At 29.9% G+C, this 15,870-nt stretch overlaps 1 protein-coding gene across 1 annotated transcript; it reads right to left on the reverse strand.

Annotated features, from left to right (window-relative positions):
• Nucleotides 1-392: 392 nt before the first annotated feature.
• LOC109796787 (respiratory burst oxidase homolog protein B) lies at nt 393-6,699 on the reverse strand. Its single transcript, XM_020356580.3, has 12 exons — nt 6,127-6,699; nt 5,374-5,533; nt 4,099-4,147; nt 3,572-3,685; nt 2,952-3,380; nt 2,373-2,759; nt 2,172-2,267; nt 1,955-2,070; nt 1,749-1,851; nt 1,563-1,636; nt 819-1,330; nt 393-723 (listed from the first exon to the last, which is right to left on the reverse strand). Exons 1-12 carry the CDS (start codon nt 6,629-6,631, stop codon nt 614-616), a joined length of 2,655 nt encoding a protein of 884 aa, XP_020212169.1. The 5' UTR covers nt 6,632-6,699; the 3' UTR covers nt 393-613.
• Between the last annotated feature and the right edge of the window lie 9,171 nt (nt 6,700-15,870).

The following is a 15,870-nucleotide window of genomic DNA, read 5'->3' on the forward strand; positions in this document are numbered from 1 at the left end:
GTAAATGCCTAATTAATTAAATTTCATCTTTCACTTGTTGATAATATATAATGTGCTCACTGTTCACCTTTCTTTTTGGTGAAGTATGTTGTGAAGTTTCTCTTTGGATATTTTTTTTTCTTAATAAATACTTATAAGAGAAGAAATAATATGCTAAATGAATTGTACCGTTCTCATAACTAAAATTTTAAATACTTAATTCTTATATCTGTCATCTAACTTTTTTAAAAGTTGAAATATTTAAGTTGATTTTTTTAGCTTCTTATTTCTTTTCTTACACGTACTTGTATTTTTTTTTTTTATATATTCAAAACAGAATTTAGCTTGTCTAATAAAACTGTTTGTTATGTGTTACAATAAATATTTTACTGATTTCTTTGATGGTATGAATGTTATCGAAGTTATCATTTATATTTCAAATTGAATACAATTTTTTTATACATGTATACAACTCCAATATATCGAATGCAGCTATCTGCTTAATTATCTACCTAGGTCTAATACAAAAAGAACCCAACAAACTATAACCAACAAATTTCCCTTAACTACATACGTTACAGGTTAAAAAAAAAATTAAAAAAAGAAGAAAAAAAAGGAACTATGATCAAAGAATTTAAAAATTCTCTTTATGGAAATCAAACTTAGTGTTGGTCTTTCTAGAAAAGTCGAGAGAAAGCCTTTTAAGTTCTCCAACCAGTGCGTGCGCCCCACAGTAGAAAACACCTGGAAATGATTGAAGCATTGTGAGCTTAAGCAAGACATGATGACATGAATTCAACAATTAAATTAACTAAGAGAAAATCAGTACTAGTTCTTACCAACTCTTTTGCCAGGGTGTTTAAGTGCAGTATGTTTAAAAACACTGCGCCAATTTGGTCTAGCAAAATGTGTCTTCACCCTTGTCCCCGAAACTATATCCACACCACTTTTTGCATGGTGCAGCGATTGAAGCATTGTGATCAAAGCCGATCGAGCATCTCCTTCCTCATACACACTTGTGCAATAATTATGAAGCTCGATTATTCCATCCTTGTCATACTCCGCAACATCATCCATCACACCCTTGAACCATTCAAAGGAACCTTGCTCACGAGTCACCCAATAGAAATAGGCCCGGTTGGTGGCAAAGGGTTTCCTCTTGTTCTTAACTCCACTCTCTACCATCCCTTCTTCTATGTCCTTCTGTTGCTTCATGTTGTTTAGCACATCTTTCAGTATACTAATCAAAGGGGTGGCACCAATTCCTAGACCCACCAGAAGGATTACTTCATAGTTTTTGTAGTCTTGTGCTGGGGCTCCATAAGGACCATCAATCAAAATGTTTGGCATCCTACAATTAATTTAAATTTCACTAGAATTAGTAAAGAATCAATTTGGTGTTTTAAGTACTAAAACCATAGATGAAACTTTGATTCAGTATCATAAGTATTGTTGGTATCGTTTTTCAATCAGAATTACACACATTATTGAGATCAAATTTCAACTTTAATCTCTGATTGAAAAACATCACCAATGACACCTAAATTTTGTCCAAAAATCGTTGTCTCTAGTTCATAACTTACCTTGGAATGTTGTTGCCTTGTAACATATCAGCCCTTAGAAGACCACTCTGGTCACCACTTGCTGGTTGACATGCCTGTATCAATAAACATGGCAAATTTTTTAGGCCATGAACATATTTGAGGAGAAGGTTCAACTAACACTACATATTATAACATCATTAGCATAATGAAGAAAAGTGTTTGTACCCTGGCGAAAACAGCCTTCAGTTGTGATGTCCAATCACCCAAAGTCCGTATGTGAACGCTTACATAGTCATCTCCCGGGGCTGAAGTAATAGAGAAAGGATGCCTACAGATACCACAACAAAATTGTGAGCATTGTTAACTTCACTCTCCTCATTTTAATATTAATGTGTGTAATAAAAACAATAAGAAAAGGAATGTTCACTTACCATTGAAATGGGGAGACATCTGAACAGTTAACGAAAATATACTGTCCACTAGAGTACTTAAACCCTTGTGGTTTAGACATGTGCAAGGCCAAGACATTTCCTGGGTACACTGCAACCTGAATTTAAAAAAAAGCATAAAAAAAAATTAGTATTCTCATATCTTCATTAGTAGCAAAATGCAAAATTGAAATTAATTAAATCTTTTCAATTAGTGTACCTTCAAAATCTTGACACTTTTGTAGCCAGACCTAAAAGCACGAAGTAATCGTTCGCATGCGTATAGTATCATGGGAATTGCAAGATACATCCAAGTCTGTGGCAATAAAATGTGTGACCAAATTCAGAACATAAGAACAAAATTTCATGTGAAGAAAAATAAAAGGAAAACGAGGATATAATATAGTGAGAGCATGCATACCGTTTTCTTGTACCATTTCTTGGAAAGGTACAAGTAGTATCCGTGAACGATGAAAAGTCCATAGACGATGACAAAAAGGTGGTGAGAGTACCAAAACGCGTTGAACCCGGTTAGCTTTTTGAGAGGTTTAGGGAGGTTGAGCCTGCCTCGTCTGAACCATGGCTGAGCCAAAGTGTAGGCTATAGCCATAAGCACCACTATGGTTATCCCGGTCCATCCCTCTGTCCCTTTCACGAACCACCAATAATTATTGGGCCTCTCTTCTCCAAAAAATGGCTTCATGGGCTCATATTCCTCGTCCGTTGCGTGCAACAATCTTGGGAAGTCACACGTTAAATGGGCAATAGCATGTATCCCAACCCCAATTGCAATGCCAAAAGCTATCACCTAAACCAAAGTGACACCATCAATGTCATTAATTATTAGCTAACTAGGAGTAATTAAAAAAATTTATTAAATATAAATACTAATTATATACTTTGATAAAACTCTGATTTTAAACAAGGAACAATACTTATGAAGAACATCAGCAACGATATTTACAGAACTATATGTAAGTTTTATTATAAGTAAGTGTACCTTGTGAAAGTTAATGTTGTCATCAAAGGGAACGGCCATGCCTAACTTGGTCTTACTTCTGAGCCAAGTGATGGTGTTTCTGCATACAGGTAAAAGGATTAAGGCCATGTTGAACTTGAGGGTCTCAGCAGCACCTTTGGCTGATGTGACACAATAGCCCATGACATGGAACACGGCACGGTGCTTGTATTCGATGAACTTCCAAGTGAAAAGGGCAGCACAAATTGCAAGCCAGAGGGCAATGATCCAAATCCGTTTCCAATTGTCCTCCACGAAGTATGCCAGTGCCCTTAAGCCACGCTTGATGGGGTTGTGCTCTTTGGTTGGGACTAGTTTTTGGCTCAGCATTTGACTCATAATACGGCTATCCGTGGTTATGTGGGTTGATTGTGCTGGGGCTTGCAAAAGTAGCATTTCCAAGTTGTATATCTGCATGCAAAAATAGAATATAAGTGACATGTTTGAAGGGAAAATTAAATTAAATTAAATTAAATAATATTCCCCCCCTTAAAGGCCAGTTTTAAAGCAAGCCTTGGGCTCATTTCATTGGACTTTTTTTATTAGACTATTGTTATGATTGTTGTACAATGAAAACAGGCTCAATTGGATAGAATATAAACCTCAATGTATCCAAGGTTATCTGGATCCAACTCCTCCATGATAAGGGCTGCATATTCCTCCGCTCTTTCTTGTATTTTTGATAGCTTATTAGCGGAAGCACTTAAGGCGATAATCTGTAAAATGAATCACACAATAATGTTCACATCTCCACAAGCTTCTTGTAAAATGATAAATAATGTATTGTTGTGGTAAAAAAAGTTTTACACTAATATCGAATGACATGTTACATGTTACCACCTCAATTAATAAATTTAATATCTTATAAAATTACTTCTGTAATTAAAATCATTAAATAAAGTATTGAAACAATAATATATATACGACTTCTAGATTAAGGAATATATAGCTTATTTTTTACTCTCTAATGTATAAGAGAGATAAGAAAAATAAAGATAAAAACAAATACAATATTTTTTTTTGTGCAGGATTTTTCAATACAAATTTTTCATTTTTCCCTCTCTCAAGTACGAGAATAAAAAATAAAGAGAGAATATTTTTTTATCTTCTTATCACAGTAAACCCTCACCTCTTTAACTTCTTCTTCGGCGATTCTTCCGTCGGCATTCTTGTCCACCCTGACATGAATTAAAATTATTTAGGGACAAGTCATAGCAAATGGGTGAAGATCCAATCAAAATTCAATAATGTTGACATTTAACTCATTATTGTTTTTCTTTTTTGACTTAGATATACGTACATGTAATGTTTCTCAATTAGCTGCTAGCTTATTTCACATGCATTTTTCAAAGGTCAACCCAACCATCCGTTGATTCGTTCTTTTTCTTAAATGGCCAAAGCTTTGATTCTTTCCTTCTTTTTTCCTCCCTTAAAGGGGCCAACCGTTGATTCATTCATTTTTTTTTCTTTATGTATTCAATTTGTTGTTTAATATTCATGATGATTTCTTCGTACTCTCTAGCTACACCCCCGATTATTCCACACCTAATCTTAAAATATGTTAAGGATTGACCGATTAATGAATAAAATAACTCACATCCTTAAAGAATAAGCAAAACAATTTGTAGAAGTGTTTTAAATAAATACATAGACCAACTCATTATTTTAACCTGGAGGTGTAGCTCATTTAGCGAATTGACATTGACGTAGAATCTAGTTATAATATAGGGTTCCAAAATTCAACATAAATACAATGTGTTTAGACTAATTAATTAAGTTTACCCCAGAGTGAAAATTATAATCTCATACTAAAGAAAACGTAGAAACACCTAGCCCTGAAAGAGTTTTATTTTAGATCATTTTTCAATTAAACATATAATTCAAATAAGTATTTAATTATAATTGAAAATTCGTATCTATATTAATCTTCTTTACATATACTACTTTTATATTTTGAAACAAAAGAAGTCGATAATTAAGGCATCAGGCATAACATTAACCTTAAAATGACTGATAGTGAAACTCTTATGACATAAATAAAATACTGTTAACAAGAACTACACTCAAAACCTCTTCATTTGAAGATGTTACAAAAAAAACGCGTCACTTAAGTACCTTAAAAAAAAGTCTCACGCTGCTTCCGGTGCCTTTCGTTGTATTTAATGATCATAGATTTATAATATTAGAAAGTCAATAATTGTATTATGACGCATGCATGTTTCACATGCAAATGCACGAAATGCGGCGTTGTTTTTTTCTCTGTTTGACAGCGAAAAATAATCGCTAAGCAATGTCCCACTATCTCTGATGATATTCTATATATATAAGGGTCATTTTTAATTAAGGAATTTTTTTTATAAAAAAAAAAAAAAAAAGGAAATGAAATTGAAGTATAAAAGCTTACATATCAAAGAAGGTCTGAAGCCTTGAATCAAAACTCTGATCCGTAATTTGTTCCCAGAATTCGCGCAACTCATCCTTGGTTATGGAACCTGATGTTATGCCCCGACGACGAGATAATGCATCAAATAATTCGCCAGCAAACTCCTTCGACTCGTGCATGCCTATACATCATTCCGTCCAAAATTCACCGATATTTGTTAGACATTTGTAATTAATTTACAGAGCTTCAAAAATTATTAAATTGGTTAATAATATTAAATTTATAAAAATATCCAGTTTTTAAAATTACTTTTATTTAAAAGAATAAAATATGATACTATATTGACCAATCCCAGTGAAGAAACTGTAGGAGTAGTAGTGCATTCTTTTATTTAACATATTTTAAACACATTCTTAATTATTTAATCTCACTAAAGGACAATAACTCTCACACTTTTTATTATTATTATTATAATGTATTCTAGTCTGCCTACACCAAGCTTAATAGGTAAATAATAAGATAGATTAAAATAATTAATATTTTAATGACACACTTGATGCAAAAAAGTAAATAAATAAATAAAGACAGATTCAAAGTAAATTAAGTATAAGAAAATAAATATTAAAAAAAAATACTGTCCCATCCTCAAATAGGTTAAGTACGTATATATATGTTTCATTTGATAATAATACGTATAACAAAAGCATAAAATGAGTAAGTTTGACACGTGCATGGTTTGAAAAAGCAGAATAAAGTATTATACATTATACATACCAATGCACAGACTGAAGCGCGTTTTGGGCAATTTGGATTCAACGGCCAACTCATCGAAACGCTTCTCCACCTGTGACCAGCCTTCAGTTCCGACGTTTTTGGTGATGAACTTGAGGCCTCGGAGGGCGCGAGCAGCGCCAGATTTGGTCCTGTCGACCCTGTCGAACTTCTTGGATGACGTCATGCGCTTGAGCTCCTGCGAGACCTGGCGGAGGCGCAGGGAGAGCGAGGAGGGGCGCTTCTCGAGGCGGGTGGCGAGGAGCGCGGTCTCGGGGTCGCCGCCCTTGATGTTCTGGAGGGAGACGCCGTCATCGCGCACGTCCAGCGTGATCTCGACGAAGTCCTGGTCGTCCTTGAACCTGGCGCTCTTCTTGGTGCTCTTCTTGTTGGACACCACCAGTGGGCCGCTCATGGGCCCACTGAAGCCCACTCGCGTGCTCCTGCTCCCCGTGCTCTCCGTCTCCGACCACGCGTACTCCTGCTCATGGCTCTCTTCAATCTCCATACTGATTAATTACGCTTGTGTTTTTGGAGGGAAGGGAATTGCGTTGAGAAAGAAAATTAGTGGAGTTTGGAAATATATAGGGAGTGGTGAGTGGTGAAATAAAAAAAATATATATATAACGCGTGAGAAGTCAAAAAAGGGAGGGGGAGGAGGGGAGTATTACTAATGACTATGCTCAAAAATCAAAAGGAGCATCATGTGGACAAATTCGGGGTTGGGCGCGTTGGTTGACGAAGAACCAGAGTTGTTGGGATTCATAGCCTCCTCGTTGCTTCTTCAGACGGAACCACTACACCCTCTCTTTTTTTTTTTTTTATTCTTTCTTAATCGACCAACCAACAGGTTCTTTTGACCCTCATAATTCACAACACACAAACACCTATTTTTTATTTCTAAAACACTCTTGCCGACGTACTACACCCATAACGACTTAATAAGTTGAAAGTTCTCATTCAAAGTTTAAATTAAATTACACTACATAATGAATAGATATATTTTTCACTAAAAAAGAATGGTAAAAATTCACTTTTCCTTCTTTATATTATTTATTAGTGTCAATTTAGTCTTACTTTAATTAATTGAATCAATTTAGTCTCACATTTTTAAAATGTATCTCAATGTTTGATTTTTTATTTCTTTCGTTTAAATACTTAACAGATCTGACACAACACGTGGCATGATGACATGACTAGGGATGGCAACGAGGCGGGTTGGGTACAGGTTTTATGATACCTGTCCCCGTCCCCGCAACACAAACTCATCCACGTACCTGTACCTGCCGAGTATGTGATTTTCATCCTCATCCACGTCCCCGTCGGATATCGGGTATACCCTTACTCGTACCCGTACTCGTAAAATTATTATTTTTTTTTGCAAAAAAATATATAATATTTTTTAAATATTTTTTTATTATATTATAATTATAATTAGATTATTTCTTTATCTCATACTTTAATCAAGAGATTTCTTAATAATTATACAACTATAAATATTTAACATTATAATAAATAATTACACATAATCAAATATTAAAAAAATTTAATAAATTAAATCGGGTACAGGTACATGTACGGGTACGAGGCGGGTATGTATATACCCATACCCGTACCCATACCCGGTTTAATTTATCAGGTTTTACCTGTACCCGGTCAAATTGGGTATTCCTCGTCAAAGTCGGGACGGGTTCAAAGTCGGGACGGGTTCAGGTATTACCCACGAGTACGGGTTTATTTGTCATCCCTAGACATGACACATGTCATGCTCTCATGCAATGTGTCATGTCATTATGCCACGTGGCATGATAACATGACACGTGTCACATCTGTTAAGTATTTAAATGGAGAAAACGGAAGATCAAACATTGTTGAGATACATTTTAAAGATGTGCAGACTAAATTAATTTAATTAATTAAAGTGGGACTAAATTGACACTAATAAATAATATATGGGACGAAAAATATATTTTTGCCAAAAAAAATTTAATTTTAATTTTTTAACTAATGCACTAATAAGAATGCTATATAACAATTTTTTATTATAAATATCAAAAGCATTAGTATAGATAAGAATAAGTTTTTCCTAACAAAAATTTATGACTTGATTGATTTAAAGTCTGATATAACCTATTTAATAAAAAGAAGAATAAATTTAATTTTTTTTAAATATATTTAAAAAAAATTAAATTTATAAAAAAAACATGTTAGATTTAATAAATTAATCTATATATCAATGATATAATAAAATGAATAAATAATATACATATAACATTATTAACAATATAATTAAATAAATAAATTTGTAATAAATAAAGTCAAATTATTAATATTATTTTTAAATATTATATATTTTGTGATTTAAAAAATATATCAACTTCAATTATAAAAGAAAAATTGACTTTTAAGTATTTAATTTTGTTTGGATATAAAAAAAATAACTTTTATATAGTAAATTAGTTGTAAAAGAAAAATGTTATTGAAAAATAATTAAAAAAAATTAGTTTTTTCAATTAAAAAATTGATTATAAATTTAAATTGTTATTGTAAACAAATTTTTTTTCCTTTTCAAACAATGATTTTCATTCAAAACAACTGAAATGATTGAAAAAAATATTTCCTACAAACATGCTATTAGTATTAAATATCATGATAAAGACCCACTAGTAATCTATTTATAGAACATGAGGATTATTAACTTCATGTCATCCACCTCATGGCGATATGCTATTTAGAGAGCTTTCAAAGTCTCAATCCACAACTATATAGAATTTAGCCCATTTGCATTTAGATTGATGCTGATCGATCACTCATGGCCAATTGACCTATTATCAGGAGGAGAAGCCACTGTACCTTCTACATCTGATTCTGATTTTGAATAAATTGATTATTTAGCACATCTTTATCCTAACATTTAAAAATATGATTGGTCATTAACAATTTATGGTTGATGGAAGAAACAGGAACCAATACATTAAGCCTTTGTCAAAGTTCACAGAAGAACAAAAAAGAAAAAGGAAAAGAGACAAATATTAAAAGCAAACCAACACTAAATCACTTTACATTATAAAACAACCTTATAAATCGGTTGTAGAGTAACCAAAGTGTGTAGAGTATAAATCAACCTTATATAAAGATTGAGATACTTTTAAGAGTTATATTTGTGCAAATCATAAATGACCATAGATTAACTAAACACACAATCCACTAAGGGAAAAAAAAAAAACACAAACTCGTGACCCATGAACTCCGTGACAAAGGTTCTAGATCCTTCCAACTAGCTGGTGTAGGGCACAATAAACACCACCCTATTAATTTATATATTTAAGTGCGTCATATATGTCACCCTTTAAAGGCGATAACAATTAAAAAGTCACTAGGAAACGTATTGCATGAATAGGTGTATTATTACATCTAACCATGTGTAATAGAGTTTATTTTGATTTCGTAATTCTCTTGATAAGATTTCTTGGAATGTGCTCTTTAACATGCACAATATTTATATTTCAAATTTTAAAATTAGAAATCTATATTTTAAATGTACTAAATTATAGAGAGTAGTTGTAGATATCGAACCTATAAAACAGTTAAGTAATTAGTTTGACGGTATAGTCTGCAAATTTGACCATAAGTACGTAACATTATTAGTAGTTATATAACAAGTGGCCAGTGGGTGTGATTTACCAACGTGTGTGAATGATACATGGAATTTAGTTATTGTTTTATCATTTGAACTTATAATCTCAATCTCAACTGAATTGATGATTAGACTAAATTTAACAACATTGATTTGTGATTATTTAAAAATACTAGAGGATATGTGTATTGTCTCTGGTCCAACTGTTCAAGCATCGGATTAGGGAATAATAAAATACGTCATTTTCATTTTTCTACCACGTGCTTTTATTTGTGAAATATAGGATGCGTTTGAGAGAGAATTTTTTATAAAATAATAATGAACATATTTCTTATTTTCAAATTAAAAAATATATAGTATTTATATAAATATACAAAAAAAATCAATTTATATTAATTTAATTTCCATTTTAAAAATTATTAATTAAAAAAAGTAGTATTTGTTTAAAATGTGTTTTTCTTTTCAAATTCAACTCTTTTACGTATTCTAGATGAGTTAATAAATAATGATCCATTCAGCTGCTATGACCCAAATTCATAATATATGTTTATCCTTTAACGGCCACATGACAAATACCGATCCATATTTATCCCAAATAATGTAAGACATGCAACTACTAGTCTATATCAAAATGTATAAATATATAAAACTATTATACGCTCATCATGTAGCTAAACGAATTGCAGAGTGTTATCGTACGTAGTGATCATCTACTATACAAATTACAAACACGATAGTATACAATGCATGATGCTGCTCAGTTAGTAATCTTCCTCTTTTTTTTTTTATAAGTGCAAATTACATCCATTTTTTTATATAAAGTAATTTAATTTGTTTAAGATTACTGCACTCAAATTCGAAACTATTGATTAATTTAAACAATTTATATCGTTTTTTTTTTCATGCTCAATGGTGCTCAATTAATAACTTGAAACTTATTGATATGTGTCTCAACAATTATAATTAAAAATCTTAACTAAACTTAATTTATTTAAAGTTTTTAATTACTTAAAATATATATTAATTTGTTTATATTTGATTTGTTATTAATAATTTATTTTTTTTAATTTCTCAAATAACATCCTGAAGACATTAATGCCATAACTACGTACGATTAATGTCACGTGATTCACGTGTACAAGTTTTATTTCTACATACTATCACACAATATTTATTTATGACTAACAGGGTGATGGTATTATTTAAATAATTAATCTTATATTAAAAAATGACAATTTGGGGGTGTTATGACTCGTGTTCGGGATCAGGATAAAGTTGTTCTTGACAGACAAATGGATTTTTTTTCCCAGTGCTTGGCAAATGGATATTTTACAATTAGCAATATGCGATGACACAGTTGAAGAAAGTAATTATCAAAATTACAAATAGACTAAATTAATTTAGGTCTGGTGAAATTAACTATATCTATTTGAAACTGTCAAATTAGGTTGGCCATTTTGCTGAATTTTCTATTTTTGTAAAAAATATTTTAAATGTGAATGCTATAAACATCATACGTCCCTTAAAAATAAATTAAAACATGGTGCGTAAATAAAATTTTGGTTTCTATGCATTCTCCATATAAAAGACTTTTTATATTCTCAAACAACAAAAAAAAGCTTGGTATATATAACTTTTAAACTAATTTGTGTAAAAGTTTAAAAAAAAATCATATATAACATTTTGTGGTCATGATGTACAATATAAAAACAAAACAGAGACTATTTCTCAAATAAATATGAAGGAGTTTAATATATCCATTTATATAAACCTAAACGAGCTAATTTTTGGTTATATAGTGCAACCTGAATGAGTTTTTTTTTTCTATAAAAATAAAGACAAAATATGTGTGTTTGGTCCTTATCCTTTAGGTCAAATTTGATTTTTGTTCCAATATTCTTAAATTGATGAACTTGCTCAGACACCATCATATAATTTAAGCACAACATTGAATTAGGTATCCACACAAACTTGGACACCATCTTGAATAGGGCATCACATATGTAAGACACCAAACCCACTTAGACATCTCATTATATAGGGCATCCCAAACCACTAGTTTAGGCATGACACTAAGGTGTCATCATCATGTGTGCGAGAGTAAAGGGAACTACAAAATATTATAAAATTTAACTAAGGTTTAGTATGAAAAAAACTGGAAAATATTATAACTGTCATAATTAAAATTGGCGAGGCAAGCTAACTGGGAGATGGGTGTTGTACTAAGAAGAAAAAGAAATGGTTCAATTGAAAAATTAATTTAGCTTTTTATAAGTAAACAAATTTCTATAATCTTCTAGCTATTTTATGTATATGAATTTTAATACCCATTATATCAGTATATATAATAATATAAATATTTATTAACTAATAAAAAAAAAACGTAAGCACCACAACATCGATAATCAAAATTACTTAGAGCGTCACATTTAACAGGGCATTCACATAAGACACGTACACCAAATCACTAATTTCCTAGCATGACGTGATGTGAATGTTGGAACCCGAAACTCCAACATAGATCCATTGAAGTAAAATTATGACATCAAACAAAAACATTTCACAAAGTTGAATCAGGATCGAGAAAATATTCAAATTGAAAAGAAATAGATTTTTTCATTCAGAAGAATACTTTTGAAAACATTCTTATCCAAGATGGTGATTTATTTTAGAATACAAGAGTAAATTTAAATCAATTTTATTTTATATTTATTTTATCAATATGAGTTCTTTTCATGTTAATGATATTGTTTGAGTAATAATTTAAACTTATGTTCATGATATTGTAATTTTTTTATTGTAAGGAAAAATATTTTTAATTTGATGCGATATATTAAATAAACAAAATAAATTAAATTAAACGTTTAATACTTTTAAATAAACAAAATATTAAATAAATTAAATTAGACGTTTAATACTTTGGATAAAATAAATAATAATAATAATAATGAAAAGTGAAATAACTCTTAAAAACGTTCATGTTCAGTTCAATGATAATTTTTAAAAATACTTTCATCCAATATGATGATTAAGATTTACAATATAAGAATAAATATAATTAAAATTTATTATTTATAACTATTTTTTAATACACAAACTATATTATACTTAATTTCATAATAAATAAAATATATTTTAAATATACAAATATTCACAGTTTATTTTTATTCACATCCACATTAATTTTTAAAAAAAATATATTTTTTAATAATTTTAAAATATATGTGTCATATTAAATTAAAATATACGTAAATATTATTTATAAAATTATATACTTATTAAACAAAATTAATCCATCAAACTCCTAAAATTTTATTCATACTATTAAACTCTCTGGTAATAAATCCATCATCCTAATGATTCTATACTTCTATATTTTAATAAATATGATACTTATAGAATTTTTTAGTATAATATATAAGTTTAAATTAAGGTAAAACACAATAAAGTGAAAGTCAACTTTTAAAAAAAAATTTATAAAATTACGAATCATCTATTTTATCTTCGTCGTAGATCTACGTAAAAAGATATATAATATAAAAAAATTAGATTTAATTTTAAACCTTAACTAACAAGAAAAAAAAAAACTTAATCAATTATGTGATCATCGCGAGATATTTAATATTTATAGATAATATTACATAATGTAACTATTAAATTTATGAAATTTACACTCTTTAAAACATTATTAATTAATAATTAAAATAAGGATCCAAGATTTAATCCTCGTATAGATATATGTACGTCCGCGTACATGTAAGTTCCATTATGTGATGGAAATAAATGTAGCATCATGTAAGGTTCCAACTTTCACATTGTTATAAAATTAATCTATTAATATAGCTAGCTAGGTACTTTTGTGGTCCATGGATATACATATATTGGTTTGAGTCAAGGTTTCAACCGTGACAATTTCTATGCTTACTTTTATAAAAGTGAAAAAAAAATGCTTAGACAGTTGATCGTCAACACGTCCAACAATGAACTATACTACGTATTAAACTGAGATAGATAAACCTATCTAAAATATTTAAGTAAAAAACAAAAACTTATACATCCCAAGTTAAACAACTCCATATAAAAATAATTTGTATAATTTATTAACATGATAGTGAGTAAATTCCATCGAGATTGTTAGATTTCATTTTTATTTAAGTTAGATAACTCCAAATTAAACTAGATACATCTTAGTTACTCGTGAACAAAAAGGAGATTTAGATATATATAATTTTTTTTTATCTATCAAAATTAAATAATAATAATTTAAAACTATGTATTTATTACTCGTATCTGCGGGCTAACTGCTATCGAGAAAAGTCAGCTATTGCTTTGACTTTTCTGTGTGTGTGCTTGGGAATTAATTTCAATTCTGAAAAATTCTTGATGGCCTAGTTTGCAAAAGTACGTATTACCAAAAACTCTACAGCAGGAACATACGTATACCTCGAATATGAACTTTAGGTCTCAGTTTTAGTTTCAATAAATAATTCATAAAGTTGATATTTTATGCATGCATTTTTTTGTTTGTTTGTATGTGTAACAAATTTTATATCATTAAATTCGTTTATTAATTATCTGAGGAAGAGGCTCAATTTACGTAGAACTATCATAAATTTAACCCTTTAAAAGAGTATCCTCTCCCAATACAAGAGTTTAAAACTGAAAGGAAGATGTCAAAGTGGATGAAAGATGAGAGTCACGTAACCAACTCAAATTATATAAAAATAAAATAAAATATGTTATTGTACTTGACAGGTATTGTCTAAATGCAATGGAAGGAAGACGATGGAAAATAAATAGAGAAGGAACAGGTGTTGGGTACAAAAGAGAAACACAAATTGTAAATGTGTTTATCCACAACCACAACTAATTAATTAATTAATTAACATGTCTCATTGGGAAAGAGACAAAAACTAGGTTTCCACAAATCACTGACTCATAAGCAAAGTTTTAAATTCACTAAACAAAATTGGAAAATTGTGATGCAACGGAAAATAACATTCACATTTAGAAACCTTGGCTAGTGATGAATCTGATGATTTAAGTTTTTAACGCTGAGCCGCACTATTGGTGTCTAAATGAGTCTCATATTAATTAAAATTAAATTTATTATATAGTATATAAATAAAAGAGGTTTATTTATCTAATATTTTAAAATTTTAAATTATATTTAAATATCAAATTTATTTTTATGATTTACTTACTACTCATAAAAATACTTTCGATGTTTAACTCTTGGATGCAACAGCTGCATCAATGCAACACAAGTTGTGTTGCGACGTTACATCAATATACGAGTTTGGTATGCTAGCACTAACTAATATCTATGCAAGAAAATTTCATGTTAAACTTTTCTTGTGCATCATGAGGACATGAGTTGTACGCGTTACATGAAATATAAATGCGTTTGACGAGAGTAATCATATGTTTCTAGAAAAAATGTTAGTACTGTTATAGCCAACAATATTATGAATTGGGTCAAAGTTGACCTAAATAACTTACAACGACAAATAATGATTAAATCCACATCCGAACAAAAAATACAATAATAATTATACGGTAAAAAGGTATAGATCTTCCTAATAATATTCATAAAATGTTCTTATTTATATTCCAGATTTTTCCTACTGTTTAATTAATATCTGGCTCATAATTAATTCGAAGCACAGTATTTTTTTTCCTAGTATAAAAAAAAAAAACCTAAATAGTCATGTCTACATTCCATAATCTACCATTTAATTTGGCACAAAAGTCGAATTATCGGAGCGCATGATGTTTTCTTGGTTTATAAAAAAATAAAACCTAACACCTTATTGAATAATAATATAATACACGTTTTTGTGACGAAAGGCATACATCCCTACCCCGCCACATTTATGACATACAACTATTCGTAATAATTCTAAATCAAAATAATCAATAATTATAAGCATAATTTAAATTAGTCATATTATATATGTCGACAAATGGCATTATGTGTGTGTAGATTATTATGATAAAAGACAGAATTCTTCATAATGAATTTGATGATATATAGTTAGAATGCAGTTAAAGAAAAACTTCTAATGGAATAAAGTTAAAATATTATTTAAAAATTTGAGTTGGAATCA

This window comes from Cajanus cajan, chromosome 6 (assembly GCF_000230855.2).
Source record: "Cajanus cajan strain Asha chromosome 6, NIPB_CcT2T_4, whole genome shotgun sequence".
NCBI lineage: Eukaryota > Viridiplantae > Streptophyta > Magnoliopsida > Fabales > Fabaceae > Cajanus > Cajanus cajan.

Coding starts and splice junctions, on each gene's coding strand:
- LOC109796787 (XM_020356580.3), bottom strand. CDS start 6,631: ATGGAGATTGAAGAGAGCCATGAGCAGGAGTACGCGTGGTCGGAGACG. Junction 2,268..2,372: donor AGAAATGGTACAAGAAAACG/GTATGCATGCTC, acceptor TTATTGCCACAG/ACTTGGATGTATCTTGCAAT. Junction 1,852..1,954: donor GATGTCTCCCCATTTCAATG/GTAAGTGAACAT, acceptor TGGTATCTGTAG/GCATCCTTTCTCTATTACTT.